The sequence below is a fragment of the Taurulus bubalis genome (genome assembly GCF_910589615.1).
Source record: "Taurulus bubalis genome assembly, chromosome: 13".
Taxonomy (NCBI): domain Eukaryota; kingdom Metazoa; phylum Chordata; class Actinopteri; order Perciformes; family Cottidae; genus Taurulus; species Taurulus bubalis.
The window spans coordinates 4404542-4424278 of NC_136601.1; the positions used below are offsets into that span (position 1 = coordinate 4404542).

The window sequence follows — 19737 nt, forward strand, 5'->3', positions numbered from 1 at the left end:
AGAGGCTCTCTGCCCGTAACGGCAAAAAAAAAAAAAAAAAAAAAAAAAAAAAACCTCCTGTTTTTTTTTTCCCGCTTTCGACTTTGTACAATGTAGTAAATGCATGTTTCAAACCCTTTTCTGTGTGCACTCGGAAGTACCGTTGAAGTCGGCTGCCGCCGGCGTGGACTGCGGCGTTCCCGCGGTCGTGGATCGGTGGAACTCCTGATGCCGAATTCCTCATTATGTTCAATTTAAAGGTGTTTTATATTAAATGATATTGTGACTTTTTTGAAAAAGAAGACAAACCTCTCTGTCTTTCTCCCGTCTCTTTGTCTCGTTCACTCGCCGCCCTTTCTGTTGTTTGTCACCATCGCGGAAAGCCGCGCAATACTACTTTATGATTTTAGCGGGCTAGTTAGCCTCGCGGGATTTAGCTATGATTACACATTAAAGTTTCAAACCACCCAAAGGTAAGATACCACCGAAATGTATCAGAAGGACAGCGCAATACCTTTTTTTTTAGCCATAAAAACTGATGACTACAGCTCCCAGGTGCGAGCGTGGAGGAGGGGCGCGCTCGGCGAAACCCTCCCCGGATAAATAAAAGGTTTGAGAACTGATGCCTGCTCAAATTAGAATGAGAGTAAAGTGCAAGTTGTGCAGCTGCCAAAGGGAACGCTTTAAATGCAGCGGCCTAGTTTTTTTATTTATGCTCCTGTTTTGTTCCTGTGATTTCTTTTTTGTTCCCGTGAAAGAAAGGCTCACTTTAAGTTGGTTTTGTCATGGCCGTCCCTCCTGTTTTTTTTACACAGTCAGCACAGTTATAGCTATAACCACTTATCACGGGATGCTGTTCTAGGATGGTGGGGAAAACAATTATTGCAAGAGTCCGTTTATTACTCATAGTATGAATCAGGTTAAGTTCTGCTTCCAGTCAATCAGCTGACGCCTACAAGAGGAATGACAAAGTTTATCATCACATCTTCATATTTTTGTTAGGATAGGAGTCTCTTTTGAGCTACAGCACTGTTCTTTTTATTTTTTTTATTCTGGGGAAACATGTAATCTGTGTACACATAACGCAGAATATACACCTAAATGAAACCAGCCTTCTCTTTAGAAATAGAAAGAAAAACACTTTTTTTTTTTTTAGATAGTAGCGCCCACACCATTTCTGGTATTGGCTTCCATTGTTGTCCATGTGAATCATGGCCACATAGACACCAGACAGCCGTAAACATTTGTTATCTCCACCCTATCAGGAAAAAGGCTTATCGGCCAAGTCATAACAAAAAAAAGGACTTATCTAGAAGCACAAGAAAACACATCATTCACGTTCCTTGCTCGTAAATGAGCCTTCGCCACCGTGAGCGTCACAGTAAATCGGGCCTCGCTCTGGGCCCGGCGGCCTCTCCTCCACACCCAACCGCTGCATTTCATTGGACCGTCAGCCTCTTGTTGATCTTGGCCCCGTGCATGCTGATGACAGACGTCTTTCACCTTTATGACGTGCTTAATTTGCGAACTCCATGGTAAACATCTTGCACCTTTTTTTTGAACGGCATCCGCAGGTTGATGATCTGGTTGGAAACAGCTGTCTGCAGCTGCAGCCCCTCCTCCGCCTTCTCCAGTCTGGAACACAGCGCCTGTGTTCAGTGGCTTTTTCAGGGTGTCTCGCCTGGTTGGGATCCTGTCAATAGCAGGCAGTTTTTTTTCCAGGTGACGCCTCCCTCAACCCCCATTTCCTCCTGCTTTCATCTCTCTTGTCTCGGATTGCCTTGAAGACGTGACTTGGCCCATTTTAGAAAAATTCCTCGCCTTTACTGTTTTCAAAACCGTGCATTGTGTTTCACTACAGGTGCTTAAAGATTAGTTTTTTTCTCCTCTCTTGTCATGGCTTTTTATTCTCTGCCTCTCTCTCTCGTCGCCAAAGGGCCCTGTCCTTATCCAATAAAATGTCACCACACAAGATGAACAAGAGAGGCTCGGGGTGTATCAGACTTCCTATCTAGCGCTCTGTTTTGACTTTTGTTTTTAGGGCCACCAACAAAAAGTATTCACAGCCGTGCGCTGAGCGGAGCTGCGTGTCACGCTCCGTCTGCTCCCATCACTCCTTTCCATTCTCGGCAAACAGAAGTCGACATTCGAGTCGTCTTCAACGTTCACGGAGAGCGGTTTCATTTATTCTGGTTTCGGCCTCCAGCAAATGTCGTGTTTCACATTAGACCTTTGTAACATTCTGCAGTTCATTCGACACTAATGCCAACGAGCAAGGCGTGCAATAAGGTGTCATTCCCACAGATGACCTCACACACATTCCCTCAACGACATCACACGGGAAACATAAGCAGAGGAGACTTCTGTGGGAGAGATTGTTTATACAAAAGCAAGTCGAACCAGAACAGAAAACACCTGCATGTGCATACTTGGAACAAAGTAGCATTGAGATTTCAGTTCCTCAACATGGTTCAGATGTTTTCAGTGACACGTTTGTTGCTTTATACAAAGCAAGAGAAAATAAAGATTAGTCTGGTTTATTCAACATGTTTGTTTAACTGTGACTTGATGGCCATGGGATTATTATTTTATAAAAAAAGGTACCACACATGACTAATACTGGTGGTAAGTAAATACATTTACTCAAGTACCGTTAAGTACACATTTAAAGTACTTGCACTCTACTTTACCCTTTAATGCTTCAATGATTTTTGTTTTACTCCACTACATTTGTCCAACAGCTTAAGTTACTTTTTAGTAACCAAGTATGTCCTTGTCCTTTATGTGTTGAGATAAAAGCTAAATAAACCATTTAAAAATCCTGTTGGATCAGCTGGAAAGATTCCCCGTCACAAAGCTGTGTTTCTGAGCTCGTGACAAGTTGAATCCTCAGAGACACGTGGTGACGCTGCAAACATATGAAGATCTTATAGAATATGAAGCATTGCTGTATTAAAGTAGCCAAAAGTAAAGCATTTGCACATCTTTACACACTAATGCAGCAATCATTTTAAACCAGAAACATCATATAAGTACCAAAAGTAAATTTTTCTTTGAAATACTTTTATTTAATATTACTTGTAGTAGAGTATTTTCACAGTGTGTCTTAGTATTTTTTCTGAAGTAAAGAATCAGAATACCTCTTCCACCATACTGACTAATACGAGCATCAGCCTGATATTGAAATTCTGTATTTTTTCCCCTCCTTGATGCCATAATATGTAATAATAGTGGTTCTCAGCTGCTGAAGCCACCAGACTTTAGAAGTCAGCAGCGGCCGCCTCAGACTGCCAAACTCCAGATCGATGCTGATTGTGTTGACATGTGAGGCTTTTGTTGTCAAAAGGTTGTTGACTTTGAAACGCTGCCGCGGCCCATCAGCATGAGTTACTCAGAACATACCGATTGCATATTGCAGAGGAATTCTGCAGCGGAGGGACAAGTCCTGCGTTGTAGAATCTATAATTCTAAGAGCGGGCCTCCGATGTGACGTGTAGCCATCCGTACAGATGTTCCCCTCTGATGTTTGAAGTGCTCTTGCAGTATAAACGGGGTTTGTAACATGTGTGAAAACAGAGTTGTGAAAATCTTCAAATGGGCACGAATGAAAATGAAAAAAAAAAAAGTTTTTCTTTCACTAGATGTGAAAAATGAACCCATTCAGCCCATTCATTGACGACCCAACATCAGTAATGACTCGACCACAAGGCCCTGGAGATGCATGTTAAGATAAGTTGTGTTATTTTCTCTCAGGAAACACATATGATGCTTCACGATGTCATGTGACTTCCTTTGAGGTCAAACTCCTGAGTGGAAACTGTCTCTTTCAAATGATGGTGACTGGATTGGCTTTGCCTTTTTATATTTATATATATATATATATATATATATATGTATATATATATATATATATATATATATATATATATGTATATATATATATATATATATATATATATACATATATATATATATATATATATATATATATATACATATATATATATATATATATGTATATATATATATATATATATATATATATATATATATACACAGACATATCCAGAATGTCTCTTAATTACAGCTCACATAGGGAACTTTTGACAAAATATTCACATATACTGTCATATTCTGGATGTACTCTTCAATGTGATGATTATTCAACTTAAACTGCCGGCTGCTGAAGCAGGAAAAGTCCTGGAGTGAAGAATGAGGAACTCTCTCTGCAGCCTGACAGCGTGACTCAGACTTCAGAGAGAAGTCGACCTGCCGACCCGACGCGCTCTCATGACCCTCTCTCACACTCATTCAGTCACACACACACATATGCACACACTGCACAAATAGTGATGCATGGTTTGCATACAAGAGGACATAGAAGGACTAAAGACACATATATACACAGAGGTAAACACATTGTCCTGTTAACATTAGTGCAAAGTAAGTGCTGTTAGTGGTAAGGCATGTTATGATCAATCATTTTAAAACCCAGAATGTAAGAATATATAAACAGGCATTGAAGACGACTGTGTAATAATAAATGGACCTTTTTATATCCCTCCACCCTCAGGAATCTGCACTAAAGTTAATGTGTTGGCCAAGTCCAAGTGCAACAACATCATATCTGCCATGAGAACGGATCTGCGGACGTGTCCTGGCAGCCTGTGACACATTAATGCCTTCTCAAGTGTTCAGGCATGCATGAAGACAACTCATTCCTCGTGGGTGAACTACACTGGCACTGCGGATCATTGACTCGACACCTGCTCGCTAATGCAGGCCGGCCATGCTGACTCACTCTGAGGCGCTCATTAAGGTTACAAAGACGTTTCACAATTAAGCAACTCGGTCGTTGTTGCACAGTTTCAGACGTTCTGCTCTCGATGCCGTGAGTGTGTGTTTCCTGAGATGCTTCTTTTTTTTTCATGCAATAGAAACGAATCAGGGGTTAAGTCAGGGAGTCAAGGTGAATCTGTTGGCGCTGAACTGGAAGGTCAGACGCTTGGAGCACACTTTGAGTAAGACGACTCACCAACGGCTGTGGCCTTGATTCAAAATCCTGCAAAGAGGAAAGCAATTAATCTCCACTGCTCTAGGATTGAGAGTACGACGAGGAATCCAGTGACACAAATATAGTCTTTATTAAAAAGGAAGGGTACAATTTACATCTTAAATCCTTCATCCACATAATAATCTGATTTAAATGATACTTAAAAGAGGATATATTTACCAAGACACACAATCACAAACCAAGAATATAATTATCTTCATGCACAAGTTGTTCTGCCCCCCCAAAAAACAAACTATTGATAATACAAATAGATGGTGTGCAGTTTGATGAGTTTCAAATTAATTTCTCTCTATCTGCGACTGCTCTCCGTTTTTATTATCAATATTTTTAACCACCACAGAAGACTCTTTTAGTACCGCAACTGCCCCCTGGGCTGCCCTTTTAATATTACTGACCAAAGGCCTCTTTTATTTAGTCCAAACAGCGCATTAAGTGATAGACATAAGGGAGAATATCCCAATCTTAATATAACAAGCTGTAAAGCGTATTTGAGGAAGCCATTACGAATTACGAGACAAAATACTCAAAGACCATGCAGATATTGAGAAAATCTTATAGAACTTACTTGAAAATTATACATGCCAAGATTATTTGCCTTCTTGTTAACTGTCATGATGCGTATTGCTTTCTCTCTCCTTGCACATATTTAAGTGAATAAGCAGCTAACTAAATAACTAAATAGTAATAATACTACTGTAATATTCTCTGTTGAAATATAATGCATGACCTAAAACCTTTCTGATTATTGAGGTTATCTTTTTTTCATATTTTTGTTTATAAGTTATTTACTTATTCTCTATTACGAGAGCTCCACCTAGTGTTGAGGCACGAGAATGCACTAATTCATATGTCCCGCCCAGTATTTAATTCTATTGGCTCCAGCGTTCATAACTCGCGGGCACGTTCCGCTCTCCAATTGGCTCAGCGACGTCTCCGTCACACCCGTCTACGGAAGTGTAACCACCCACAACAAAGATGGAGGACGATATCTCAGATTTGTGCAGACCACAAATGTACTTGTTTGGTGAGCTCGCTTATTCTGGCAAACCTTTTAAAACATATTCGGTCACACAAACATCATTTCTCTCTCGTCATAACGCACAAATAGTATTTTATTAATTTTAAGCTGGAGGAAGTGAAGCTAACTCCCCGCTTTACTCGCGCCAATTCAGCTCTTTTGTTCGCTGGCCGAGCAAAGCGCGGGGATTCCGCAGCTTCAGCGGGTGTTGTGTGCAAACTATTTAATGTATTTGTGTGTCTTGTTCGAGGGAAGCGTTTAGTGACACGTTGCGCGTATCGTTTTCTCCAGGTTGCACCCTGAAATCGGACAAACGGGAGTTCAAAGTTGACGTAGACGACGATGATACGGAGCAGCAGCTGTCACTCAAAGCAGTAAGGAGGACACTTCATGTTGCAGTAGTAGTTACAGAGTTATTACATGCGTTATAGATGTGTTATGCATTGTTCATGTGTGTTTTTATTGACTTAAAACTAAATGATGGATGCAGTTTTATAGCTCTTTATTATTTTTTGTATTTTATTTATCATAACTCCTGAACAAGCTTTTCAAAACTCTGATATAATAGTTTAATATTTTGGACACATACAGAGTTATGATGCCCAGGTGACTGTAGTTACACATATGTTATTTTGGTAATTTCCATGATTTCACATAGGAATCGCTTTTTCTTTTTTTATTCATATTTTATAGTTTGTAAATCATTTTTTGTCAAGTGTAAACTAAAAGTAAGAAAAAAGACCAAATGGATGTCTGAAATGTAGTTTTTTGCTTTTAATTAAAATGTTACTTTTTTTTTACGTGAAACAAAGAAAATCAAGAAAGCTGTTCACCCTAAAATTTGAGCCGTACCGATAACATCTGGATTTTTAACAGATGGAAAAATGGCCTAAACAGGAAGTATTCGTCTGTCAAATCAATGAATAAACAAACAGTTTCTGGCTGCATCAGCTCAGTCAAAGGGTCTCAGGAGCGATAGTGAAGCATATGGAGCCATGCAGGTGGTGTTGCAGGTGGTCATCTGTGCTGCTTTTCCAGGTGTGTCTGGGAGCCGAGGCGGAGGATAAATTCCACATGGTGGAAATCGAAGGCCTCACGTTTGATGGGAAAACTACCAAAGTGCCACTGGTGGTCCTGAAACCGTCCGTCCTGCCTTCTGTGAGTGACTGACATCATTCGGTGAAGTATTTGAGGGGCTACTCAATGGTATATATGTGAAGAAATACTAGTCAATATGTATAATCGATAACAATAGTTGGTATACTTTTATTTTTTGTAATATTAAAAGAAAAATGTCTCTTTATGCTAATAAAATTACAAAAACTGAAAAGAAAAACTCATCTATGCTGTGGAGTAAAAGTGTGGAACGTAAATGTGAATTCTGCATCCTAATAAATGATGCAAAAAGTGATTAAAGTGCATATTTTGTTGTTGTGACTGTGATCTTTTCCTTGTTTAGATGAGTTTAGGTGGATTTGAGATCACACCTCCAGTTACCTTCCGCCTCCAGTCTGGTTCTGGACCGGTTCACATCAGCGGGCAGCATTTTGTTAGTGAGTATTTAGCAACAGCTGCTTCTACTGATAGTTGCTTCTACTGATAGTTGCTTCTACTCACAGTTCACATCATTAACAAGACGTACTTCACTACTTCACACTAAATCAGTCAAGGTAACGGTTAGCTTTATTTTGGAGGAAGGTTTTCCAAAATATAAAAGCAGTGTGTGTTTGGTGCTACTCTTCTTACTATAACTAATCACAAACAAAGATTTTACAAATATCTTTGCTTTAAATACTTCTATGTTGATTCACGAGAAATAAAACGCTCTATTTCGAAACGATAGAATTTTTTTGCATTTTTACTTGTGGACATGACATCACTCTCTGTTTCCCATAATGTTTGAGTCCACACGAGGGCTGTCCAGGTAAATCTGAGGGAAATTCATCACAAGTAACCGGCGTTTGCTTTTGTAGGCGTGAAGGAATCCGAGGATGAAGAGGAGAACAACAGCTCACCGGTGAAGCGGCCGGCGGGTCTGATGTCGGGGAAGAAGCCTCCATTGGTAGCGACCTCAGTGTTTTTAGCCGCAGACCTATTTCTACACTTTATTTTAAGTTGACATGATTGCAAGATCGGTGCTGATTTGTTTGCTTCACGCCCGCTAAACAATATTTTAAAAGGTTTATTGTTATTTAATCCGAAGATAACAACTTAAAAAATAAATAAATGACTCCTCAGTCCTTTTGTAAAACGATAAAGATGTTTCTGACAAAATCATGTTTAATTTTCCTTATAGAAAAAACTAAAGATGGATTCTGACGACGATGATGAAGACGACAGTGACGAGGACGATGACGAGTATGTCTTTTAATGCTGGAAAAAAACACACATTTATCTCCCTAAAATCTTAAATTCAATGCACAAATAATATAAGGAATATTTTTATGCACCACGTTTTTTTTCTATAATTTGTGCACATCACATTGCATTTTACCCGAGTTAATGTTTTTTCTTTTTCTCTTCCTCCTTGCTTGTAGTGACGACGACGACAGTGATGAAAATGATGTGAAGCCTCAGAAGAACGCCGGAAAAGAGCTCAAAAAAGTAAGCTGGCTCTTCTTTCTTTTTTGTTCTTCTTCGTATCGACATTAGGCAAGGAGAGTTTATTTGAATTCATACATGGCGGCACCTCAAATATGTGAAGATTGTCTTGAGTGTCTTAGAAGCAAGGGATGACGTGTACAGTTGACCGGCAACGCATGTTTTACAGGCCTGTAGTGATGAAATTAGTCTGAACCGATGCTGCTTCTCAGTTACTGCTTCAACCGCTCCACTGGCTTATGAACACCGAATACTTTAAATAGCATTTGTATTTTTAGATCGTGTTTGAATAAAGTTCTATAGATTGAAATGAGACAGTTTTTTTTGGCAGTGTTTGTTACTCATTTCCCATCACGGTTCAAACCAAACTAAATGTCACACTAAACCTGCAGAGCGGATTAAATGAGTTTGGAGTGTCTCCAGTTGTCCACCAGGTGTCAGCGTAGCCACGGGCTTTTTTTTTTGTGTGTGTCAAAGGAATTTCCTCTGTGTCTGCGTTCTGCCCGCTCCCCCCTTTTCTGCTTCTACCACCCCATGCAAACTCCCACAGACTGTATCCTATAGTCGCATTTCATTTCAGCAGGCCCTTCCCATTCTTGCACTCGCTGACCGTCCACCTTTTTTCGTATGAGACAAAACATGGAACTTTTTTTTTTTCCATCCTGTTCGCTCATGTACCCACCTGTTTTCCTCCGAGTAAAACACAGGGTCTGTGTGGCGTAATGATCGGATTTCTCCTCTGTAATCTGCTTGAATTCTCACCGTCTCACCAACAAGACGGCACTATGTTATCCTGCACACACACACACACACACACACACACACACACACACACGTACACTTACTGTAAATGTGTAAGTAACGCATGCATACTTGCATGGTGTGCAAATATTGACAGAATATCTCCAATACATATGCAGAGAAAGAGACACACACACACACACACACACACACACACACACCAGTTATGGGAAACCTCTTCCCTCATTTTTCTGTAACACTGCATATCTTTGTCCCTCTGTCATCCCACTGTTAATATGATTGCTCCTTTTTTATCGTCTCTCGTGCCATTTCAGCGTTGCACCTGGCCCTTTTCCCTTTGAACACTTGTTTTGCGTGTTACCACAATCATTTGCAAGTGTGTGGGTGCATGTGTGTATCTGCCTTTTACGTCGGTGTCTGTTTGTGATTTCTTTTTTTTGTTTGGGGGGGGTTAAAACACGCTATCCAAGTGCAAACTGTGCCAGGCAAAAGATCAAAGCAGGGCAGATGCGCATACTTGCGACGTGAGCGCCGATCCTCGCCTCGGGGTCAGATGACAGCTGAGCATTTCTGTCACCTGTTCTGTCACCTCCTCCAATACCTCCACCTCCACCTCCTCCCGTCTCCTCGTCCCCCTCCCCCTCCATGACCTTAATCCTTTTCTTCACCCCCCCTCTCTTCAGCTCCGTGGTTATCCCCGTCTCATTCTTTAGTAATGAAAGAACTGAACTTAAGAAAGTAGGGCTGGGAGCAATTATTATGTTTTGGACTGCTAAATCAGCAATATGTCAATGTAGTTTTGGTTTTAAGTACCAACCAAAATGTGTCTGAGGCCTTGTGTATGGACAGTTGGTATCCGATGCTCAATCTAGTTTTCTTTGATCAGAAATATTTCATCCAAACAGGAAATTGGGACATATTGCTAATTTTAGAATCCAATGATTTAACTTCCAGCTTTTTTCCTGCAGTATTGCAGTGACTCTGGTATCGACACATATTTTAACTCGGTTTTAAGTTCGACTGCACTCCACTGAAAGTGTCCTGGTGCCGATTTCCGTTTGGTGACGTTGATGTTTTCTGCCGTTTGTGAAGCGCGGACCTGTTCGTGGAGTTGCGTAACCTTCGGGGTCACGTTGCCCACGTGTGCCTTTTTTGTATTTAGATGTTTAAATTGCAATTTGACAGCATTGTCATGAACGTACGTCCTCAATTTGAGATGATCGTCATCATTTTGACAACAGAGCAGCTTTGCTGTGCCAGTGTTGGTGTTGAGAACAATGCTAAGAACAAGACACAGTCTGAGTTACCTGATATTTAAGGAGACTCCTGGCAAAAAAGAGGACATAGTTTGCGGCGCTGAAGGTCTGGGCTGTGAGCCTCCAGACCGCTGCGCCTCGTGTTCAGCATTCTTTGCAGTCATGTAGCTGACCTCCAACTAGTCTTAACAAAGAACGCGGCGAAGACACTAAGTGGGGTAATGAGTGAGTTACTGAAACATAGTTTTTTTTTGCTAATTGTTTCCATGTGGTCATGTGTCAAAAGAGGCCAATAAGCAGGTCCTCACTCCGACAGAGACACCTTCCTAACTTCTCTATCCAAACATCACAGGAACTTTGCTAGAGTCTCCACTCTCTAGTCTTCTAGTGGTGAGCTAAAGTCATTTGGTGAATAACGATTTATATTAAACGCAGAAAGGAGAGACGAAAACCAGAGGAGTGCAGAATAACAATCAGACACTGAGGTGCATCTATGGAGGATCTGAGGAATGTTCCTCTATTTCATTAAAGGATGTCCTTTGTGTATTAATAATATCCCTCTGATTTGCCAAAAAAATAAGTTTGGCAAGTTTTGGCACAGGAACCTCCTTCCAGCATCTTCTCGTACCAGGCTTTGCTTTAGGAAATAACACGTGTGATTGCCTTTGTAGCAGTTATGTCAACACAGGCAATTACACTTCTAGACCATTCCGAGGAAAAAAGGGGTTGGTGCTCAGGAAATGCGGGTACTTGCCTCGGCTATTACGAGGTAATTACACAGGCGACTGAGAGCCACAGGAAAGGCCTCCAGTGCGGAGAACAATGACCAGCATCTGATCAGAGAGGGGTAGGTGTTGCGCTTTGGCGATGACGCCGTTAGCTATCGGCTGGTAGCGGTGGCGATTAGCTGACGGGGAAGATTGTTCGGTGATGTGCGTGCACGGCCGGCTACGTAAACACTCACAAGTTTAAAGAACAGCTCTCAGGTCGACGTTACTCCACGATATCTTTATGTGGGATAGAGGTGTTTGCTGCTATATTATGTCTCTGACATCAGGACCGCCGCTGCTCCTTTAGCCTTCAGAATGACATCATTTGTTGTAGAATATACACTTTGGTCTTCACGGGTTAATGCGTTTTTAACAAAAGTCCACATGTGCAGCGTTGATTATATTATTATGACTTTACACAGGGTGAGTGAAAAAATAACGTGAACACCTCATGGTGAAAGACCGAAGGGAATTTACCAGAATTGCGCTTCACTACAAAATGTGGTTCACATTACGCTCACACGGCAAAAAATGTATTTGTCAGCCATAAAAGAGGCTCGGCAATTAGAGCTTTGATATGGGAGTTTTCATAACAACATGACACAAAGCCCCGAAGGTTATTTTGATATTCAACATAACATGTCAGGAGGGAACAGTCGGAAAGTCCGCGTTCACAAAGAGTTTGAAACCCACAAGGGATACGATGGTGTATGAATATATGAATTTATCAATATTTACACGGCGATCTAGACTTTGCAGCAGAGTTGAGAGATTTCATTCAGTTACTTTAAAGCTAGTCATAGCTTCTTTTTTTTTGATGAAGTACTGATTACATTTACAGCTTCTTTTAGAATCCCCCCCCCATGCTCCCTTCTCACCTTTTTTGGTTTTGTTTACTGCAATGATTCCTTTTATTTCCTGAGCTTAAAATTGTCATTTTAAATATTCAACATAACAGTCTGACACACAAAAGTTGCCTTTAATAGAAGAAAGTTGTTTTTCTTATCCTTTCATTGCTTAAACGTATTTATTTACATGTGAGATGAGCGGTTTCCTGGACGCATAGGGCTGCAGACGTCTTTCTTTACGGGTTTGTGGTTGTGCTCTTTGTTTTCTCAGAGCTCAGAGTTTCCAGCAAAGAAGCCCAACAAGACTCCGGTGAAACAAAACGGCCCCGCAGGGAAACCGTCGGGACCGGCAGGGAAACCCCAGACGAAGGTAGGAACGGCTCGGCGGCGATTGTGGTCGGCGTGCGGTTATTTAATCAGTCGATTGACGGCCTACTGCAGATCAGGGGTCAGTTATTAGGGTCAACTCGGTGGGCAACACAGGTTTACATATTCACTGAAAACAGACCTGTTTTTGCTTCTTTTGTTTTCTTTTTTCAGATAAACAACATAATGTGATGTTTGATATCTGGAAAAACTCCATGTTTCATCCGTCTCCCCATCTTATGCTTGTTTCTTTAGTTTTTTACTATCATTAAAACAATTAGTTTGGTTAGATGTGTGCAGGGGGATTATCGGACTGATTCATTGTGTATGCAGCTATGTCAAACCCAGCAACTTAATTCCTGAAAGACGTCTCATAAGTATGTAGGTAATGTATTGTGTCAGGGCAGAGCAACAAATGTAAAACCTCGTACTTCTTTGTAAAGCGGACTTGGACCTCCCACTTCTGACAGCCAGTCTGAGGTGAACAACCTGATACGGCCTGCCAGCAAAACGCATTGCACAATGCAGTGCGCTTCAAAAACCTTTTTGTGTGAAATATATTCCGGTCAAGCCCGAGCCTGAGAGGACAAAAGGTGTCTGTCTCTTCAGGTAATTGTCTACATTTATTGGCTTTCACAATTAAAACATGCCCCCCCCCAAAAAAAAGAAACACAGCCAAGGAATGTGATGAACGCACATTGCAATTAGCTCAACCTGATAGTTAATTTCTTGGATGGAATGTCTTGGACGGCCGCCTCTCAAAACCCACAGCTTGAACTCTGCCTCTCTTTAAGCAAACACACCTGACCTCCAAACGGGTTTCCTGAGGCAAGGTTTAAACCCGTGACCCCTCGGCCTGACCCCGAACGTCTTGAGTTGCATCCCCCCCCCCACTCCCTCCCACTTTGATGCCCCCCAACTCCCCGCTGCACACATACGCACGAGGGAAATACAAATTGGCAAGCGCCTCCGCGAGCTCACACATTTCACAAGTTATGTTACTGTGATTTATAAAAATTCCTTGGACGGAGACCCGGCTGAGATAAGGCGTTCGGTTCGTTATGTGCCGGCTGCTCGTGGGATAAAAACACGCTGAAGAACATTGTCATCTCCTCTCTGACGTCTTGATAGAAAGCTCTGTGATTTGTATCATGTTGAACGCAGAGCTTCTGGATTGCTGAATTTCTAAGGCGATAAAGCCCCCTTCCTCCTCCTCCTCCCCTCCCCCCAGGGCCCCCGGGGTTTATTTTTTTGGTGTGTGTGTGTGTGGGAGAGTGCAACTAATTCTGCAGTGGCCGCTGTCCAGACATAACACAGCGGCTCTTGAAATGCTCTGGGGGATTAGCCGATGGGCAGCCGATCTGCCGAAAACCATCCCGCCAGTTTAACCCTCTGGCCCGTGGAGCGTCCCCACCCTCCCCTCTCCACCTCTCCACCTCTCCACAACAACTGTTCCCTCTCTACAACCTCTTCACACCCCTCACTTCCTGGACACACCTTCTCCCAATTGCTCCCCATTACCAGCGTTTGATGTCTGGTGCAGCTTGCGCTTCCAGATGCCCCCGAGGAGCCGGGGAAGCGGGCGTGGATGTCTGTTTTTTTTTTTTTTTCTTTCTTCTTCTTTTCTTTCTCCGCTAAACGCAGGTGACCGGTCATTAGATCGAACCCCGTCAGATGTGTTGCCAGCACCGTCGTTCTCACCTCTCCGCGGCCCAGCGTGCGGCCGCACCTCCTCGCCGTACAACAGGCCCGGCATGAGAACCCGGCTAACTGATCTGAAGTCACTTCATCTTGCAGCTGGTGTCTTCTGATTGATGCGTTGGGAGTAGACGATGCCTTCGAGCGCACGTCACGGTCGTAAAGCGCACACACCGCTTGTGTCGGGCTTATCCCAAAAGGGTGTGAGTCATTGTTTTAGCAACTGATTGACACGTGTTGCAGCAGGTGCCTGTGTTGTTTGTGTCTCTGGACTTTTCCCGTGAGTGTAAGGATGTTAAGTAACAACTACATGAATGACATTCACATTAAAAAAACTCCTTTTATTTACTCTAGTCACAGGTTTTTACCCCCTAGACACGGCCCTCCAAAGCTCTCATTCACACCTCTGGGCCGACCCGGCTGAGCAGAAAGTGTCGCACCATGTTGTTTGCGCTGGATTGAAGGGACGAGACGCTGCATCAGATGATGGTGTGCTTGTGATTAAGTTCCATGTCTCGTGGCATCTGTAATCAGTGTCTGGTCCAGATGAAAAAGCTTGCGCTGTGTTTATCAGCTGTTTCAGGTCCACAGCTGTCCCTTGGAAGTCGAGAGCTTCCCATAAATAATAAATACGTAGTACATTTGTCTGGCCGGGAGCCAGCAGCATATGCGCCGTTTCTTTTGTAGTGTGGTATGTGTGCGTCAGGGGTTTCTTCCCTTTTATACCTTTTGATCTGTGCTATAAAATGCTGCTCTCTTGGGGACAGGGACAGATGATTGCAAGAGAGAGAATTTATTTTCTCCAGAACATTCCACCTGCTTTTAACTATTTGGAGTCTCACCCTGTTTTTTAAAGGTGTTTGAAGTAAGAAGTGGTAACACATGACATTTGTTGATTGCAAACATCCAAAGGAACTTATTTACTGACCGCAAAATGTTGTCGTACTGCATCTTACATTTCTGACACATTAGTGTTTATAGCGGAGCTAAATCTGCTTTAAAATAAACAGTTTTTTGCTTTCAATATACTTTGGTTCTGACTCAAATAACAACATGGAAAAGCAGAGCCAGTAAGTAGAAATCTGTATAAAAAAAACGGTGAAAATCTGATACAAACAATTATATTCAGACCTACTTACAATTCCTTTAGGAATCGTGACCTTTACCCCGAAACTATCGGTGCCATTCTGCACCCACTGAGCTCCTGAACTGCAGCGTTACCATAATAAAGTGTTCTGAACGGTCCATTTGCTCGTAGGTTTGATTCCGTTGTCCGACTTGAGGAGTTGCTCGTCTGTCTTTCCTCTCTCACATGCGTCTCTGGCTATCGATGAAACCTGCAATTTGACTGGATTCCACACCGGCTTTACGTGCAGGGACAAGCTCCGTGGCTTGTGTAACATGCAGCCACGCCGTGTGTGTGTGTGTGTGTGTGTGTGTGTGTGTGTGTGTGTGTGTGTGTGTGTGTGTGTGTGTGTGTGTGTGTGTGTGTGTGTGTGTGTGTGTGTGTGTGTGTGTGTGTGTGTGTGTGTGTGTGTTGTGTCACATCCAGACACTTCCTAATTGAGGACCTCTGGGGCCTCGGCTGCCCGGGTCTGAACACACCTGCGGGGGCCGGCGAGTTCAGAAATGACGAAGAGGAGGAGGAGGGTCGCGTGTGACCGTAGCGGTTCAGTCTTGACCGTCTGTAACTGTTGTGACGGGTAGAAGTGTAATCTTTTGCTTGTGGAGGTCATACATTTGAGCATGATTTTAATGCAAATAAATAAATGTAGCTTTTATTCCTTCAGTCCAGTTGTTAGGGTTTGACATCAGAGGAACATAACAATCTCTATTACTCATTGGAGAGTCGGGGCTTGCCCTCTCCTGCTTGCAAACAATAAAACCATAATTTGTACCCGATGTATTTGTTAAATAAAAGGATGGTGTAATTAGGCTAGAATTTGCTGTCCTTTCTGGGGCTTTTATCCTCTTCCAGCTGGTTGCCCACGCCAAGCCCGTAAACACAGACCCAGACTGAACGGGTCATGATAGACCTGTCGGTCAGCGCCTGGATCATCACCAAAAAGAGTTCACGTGAGAACACGGGACAAGAAAACAAAACGAGTAAAAGGAGATGTATCGTGGCCCTAATAGGAAGCTCTCTTTGTTTAATCTACAGCTCTGTAAATCTCTCTCTAGTTGACGTATCAATCGGTGTTTCTTATCTCGTTGATATATTTTTCAAGACACTTGCCCCAGGAAAAGACAAACCCCAGGCCGGCCCGTCTAAGTCTCCCTCTCTGACAGAGATTAAGAGCAGGTTGTCCACGGCAGCCAAGGAGGTAAGGCTGTCATCCTCTGTTTTGCAAATGACCGCTCTTAATTGAATGTCTGACGCGCGGTTAAGCTGATGATTTAATGCGCTCTTTTCTTTTCTTTCACCATCAGGGAAAGCCGCTCCCGAAGACCGAGCAGAAGTTTGAGAACTACGTGAAGAGTACTTGGAAAATCCTCGACAAAAAAGTGAGTTTTTTTTGTATTATGCAGCCTGCGTATTTATTGATTACACGGGGTTTTGAGACCTGGCTACGAGGCATCTGAGACGTTTTTTTTATATAAACGTTTTATGCAATTTATATCAATTTCCAGCTTCTTCTTTTTAAGATAAGATAAGATAATCCTTTATTAGTCCCACGGTGGGGAAATTGCAGTATTACAGCAGTAAAATAATATAAATAAACAGTAATAAAACGGTAAAGAATCTACAATCGCAGTATTTTACATACAGACGGAATAAAAAATGTATTTACAAAGTTTCTGTGTTTTTTCCATCTATGCATTTCGCCTCGTAAACACTCAGCAGTTGTTTGCATTCACACCAGCCTTCATTTTGAGCTTCAAGAGCTTCTTCTCCTTCTGTTGAGGAATGCGTCACTGTTCACGCCGTCCTCGTACCGTACTCCGTCCATTCGGCCTCAAACGTCTCTCCGGCACAGCGCGTTCACTTTGAATTATATTCATCTTGTGTCAGCGGGCTCTTTCGAGATGGAATGGGAGTACACCTGCCAAGGCGAACTCTTTCCCCCGTGATTTACTGGAGTGTGTGTCTTTTGTAGCCTTAATGAAGGGACTGGCGGTATGTGGATGGTACCAGTCTCTTTTGGCATTCAAGGCCTTTTGACCAACCCAAAAGAGGGGCTTTTCTCTCCCTAAATGCAGGACTTAAATCTTTTCTAATGCTGCTTGTCATTTCAGAAGAAAAACAACAGCCCCCTGCACTTTGTTTTGTGGAGCACGAATTAATCACCCAGAACCCTTTTTAGATCACAGGCAGTGAGTCTAGATGGTGAAGCTGTGTTTTCTGTCTTTGTAAGAAGGCGGTCACTCATAAAGGGCTATTCAAATATGAATTAGCGATCACTTGGCAGTGTTAAAGCGTTAGCCGTACAGTTATGAGAGCAGGTGGAAGCTCTTCAGACCGGCACTAGGGCTGGGTGGAAAAGGGTGGGGTGGCTGGAGAGAGCTTGTTGATCCCACTGTGTAGAAACATCTGTGGAAGTGCTTTGGTTTCATCAGCCAAGGTCTGAGATCTGTCAGACCTGGAGCACCTAGTCATACACTCTGGTATGTGCTGTTGCCCCCGCCCAACCCCTCGTCGTTCCCCAGCAGCCCCGGCTACACTCAGCGTTCCCACAGGCCAGACGCACAAAAAGCACGCTGGAGTAAAAGTGAGTCATATATGTGTAAGGCTGTGCAGCACTTCATTTGGAAGATGTCTAATTCCATGTGTTTCTTTCTCTCTCTTCTGCTGTTATCTCTCTCTCCTCTTCCTCGTCTTCCTCAGGTGGTCAAGGACCTTTGGGCTTTTGTACAAACACTGAAGATTGAGAAGAAGTAACAACCCGTGTGTGTTTTTTCCGTCCTGCTAGACATTTAAAGGCACAGTCGGCAATATTTGCCTATATTGCGTCACCATTGCTAACTTGGAGTGAACGGAAAGGTCCGAAAAATGGGTAAAACCATTAATGATGCAGGTGTCATTGTTTTTAAGAAAAATTCAGATGCGAAGCCCCTACTGGAGCGTGTTCGTAATCCACTTTTTGCGTTTAGCAGAGTTTCCCCCCCACAGGGCGGGATGCTGTCCACCTTCATCGCATGCCAACCTGCACCACCTACAGGGGAGGGAGGCTGTTGCAGCGCCACCAATTAGGACCCGCAGATGTCTGTTGCTTGCTGCGATCTTGACTCTCGCGCCACCTGCAGATTTCTCGACAGCCGCAATAAATAACAAGGTCGTGTAAATTGGCAACGTGACACAAGCATGCAGAGCAATACGACAGACCAGAGGGACGTGTCAAGTTAGTCATGGCTAATATTTGTATCTGGCCCGTTACATTTTCTTTCCCACATTTAGCGTCACGTGGCATAGCGGTCATGACAGAATTACAGAAGACGCTCCGTTTTTACGACATTTGCCGAGTCTGGGTTCAGGTGCGTGTCCTCGACGAGTCAACGATGCAATAGGAGATATTGCAGAATGTGCCTTTAAATATCTCGACTGTAAACTGAGATGAATCAGAGACCCGTTTTGTGTGTACAACGATGGTGAAGACGGCCGATGGATGAGAGGCGATGGCCTCCAACGTGTCGCTTTGTTTGTTTTATGGTCCGTCCGGCTTTACGACGCATTTTTAGCTTGCAAAAAACCTTTGAATTTATCCTGGCTTAATATACTTGCTTTACAAAAATTCATCCCCTACAAGTATTTTTTAAGTCTCGACAACAACAAAGAACGTGCCGTATTTGTTGTTCTTTAACAACTTGGACAACAACACCAAGGATCCAGCTGTTCATGAATATATTTTAATTAAAAATGATCATTTAGAAACGGTAACTTCCTCATACGTGTACATGGATGTGTGCAGCTGTAACCCGACTGTCACACGTCTTCTCCAGTCAGTCTTTTGAGTTTTATCCATGTTTTTCCTGGAGACGCTGGTTATTTATCTTTTTCTTTTTTTTTTTACCTTCAATACTCTTTCAAAACGTTCAAGTAGATGAGTTTATATTAGCGTTATCCAAAACCTGCAGATACGATAGAACCTGCTGACCAGACTTATTCCTGACGGTATTTTTTTTGCAGTGTGAATTCACATCAAACATCTGAGAGAGTTCTTTTTACAGTGATTGCGAAATAGCGAAAACAATTATCATAAGAGCAGTTGAGAAAACATTCTCAAACAATATGCTGAGCTCTACAAACCCGACGCAGCTGCCCGGACCCGTTGTGGGTAACATACAGTGCAAACAAAAAGCAAAGCCGGTAGATTAACTAGCACCAGGAGTATGTTGTGGCATTAACACCGCGTTCAATGCGTTTCAC

The 19737-nt window shown here is 42.7% G+C and overlaps 1 protein-coding gene across 1 annotated transcript; it reads left to right on the plus strand.

The window, feature by feature from the left end:
• The first annotated feature begins 6007 nt into the window (after window positions 1-6007).
• On the plus strand, window positions 6008-18330 carry npm1b (nucleophosmin 1b). The gene is made up of 11 exons (XM_079228933.1): window positions 6008-6077; window positions 6363-6445; window positions 7110-7229; window positions 7531-7624; window positions 8045-8133; window positions 8368-8429; window positions 8609-8675; window positions 12580-12678; window positions 16601-16696; window positions 16803-16877; window positions 18199-18330. Exons 1-11 carry the CDS (start codon window positions 6029-6031, stop codon window positions 18250-18252), a joined length of 888 nt encoding a protein of 295 aa, XP_079085059.1. The 5' UTR covers window positions 6008-6028; the 3' UTR covers window positions 18253-18330.
• The last annotated feature ends 1407 nt before the right edge of the window (window positions 18331-19737 follow it).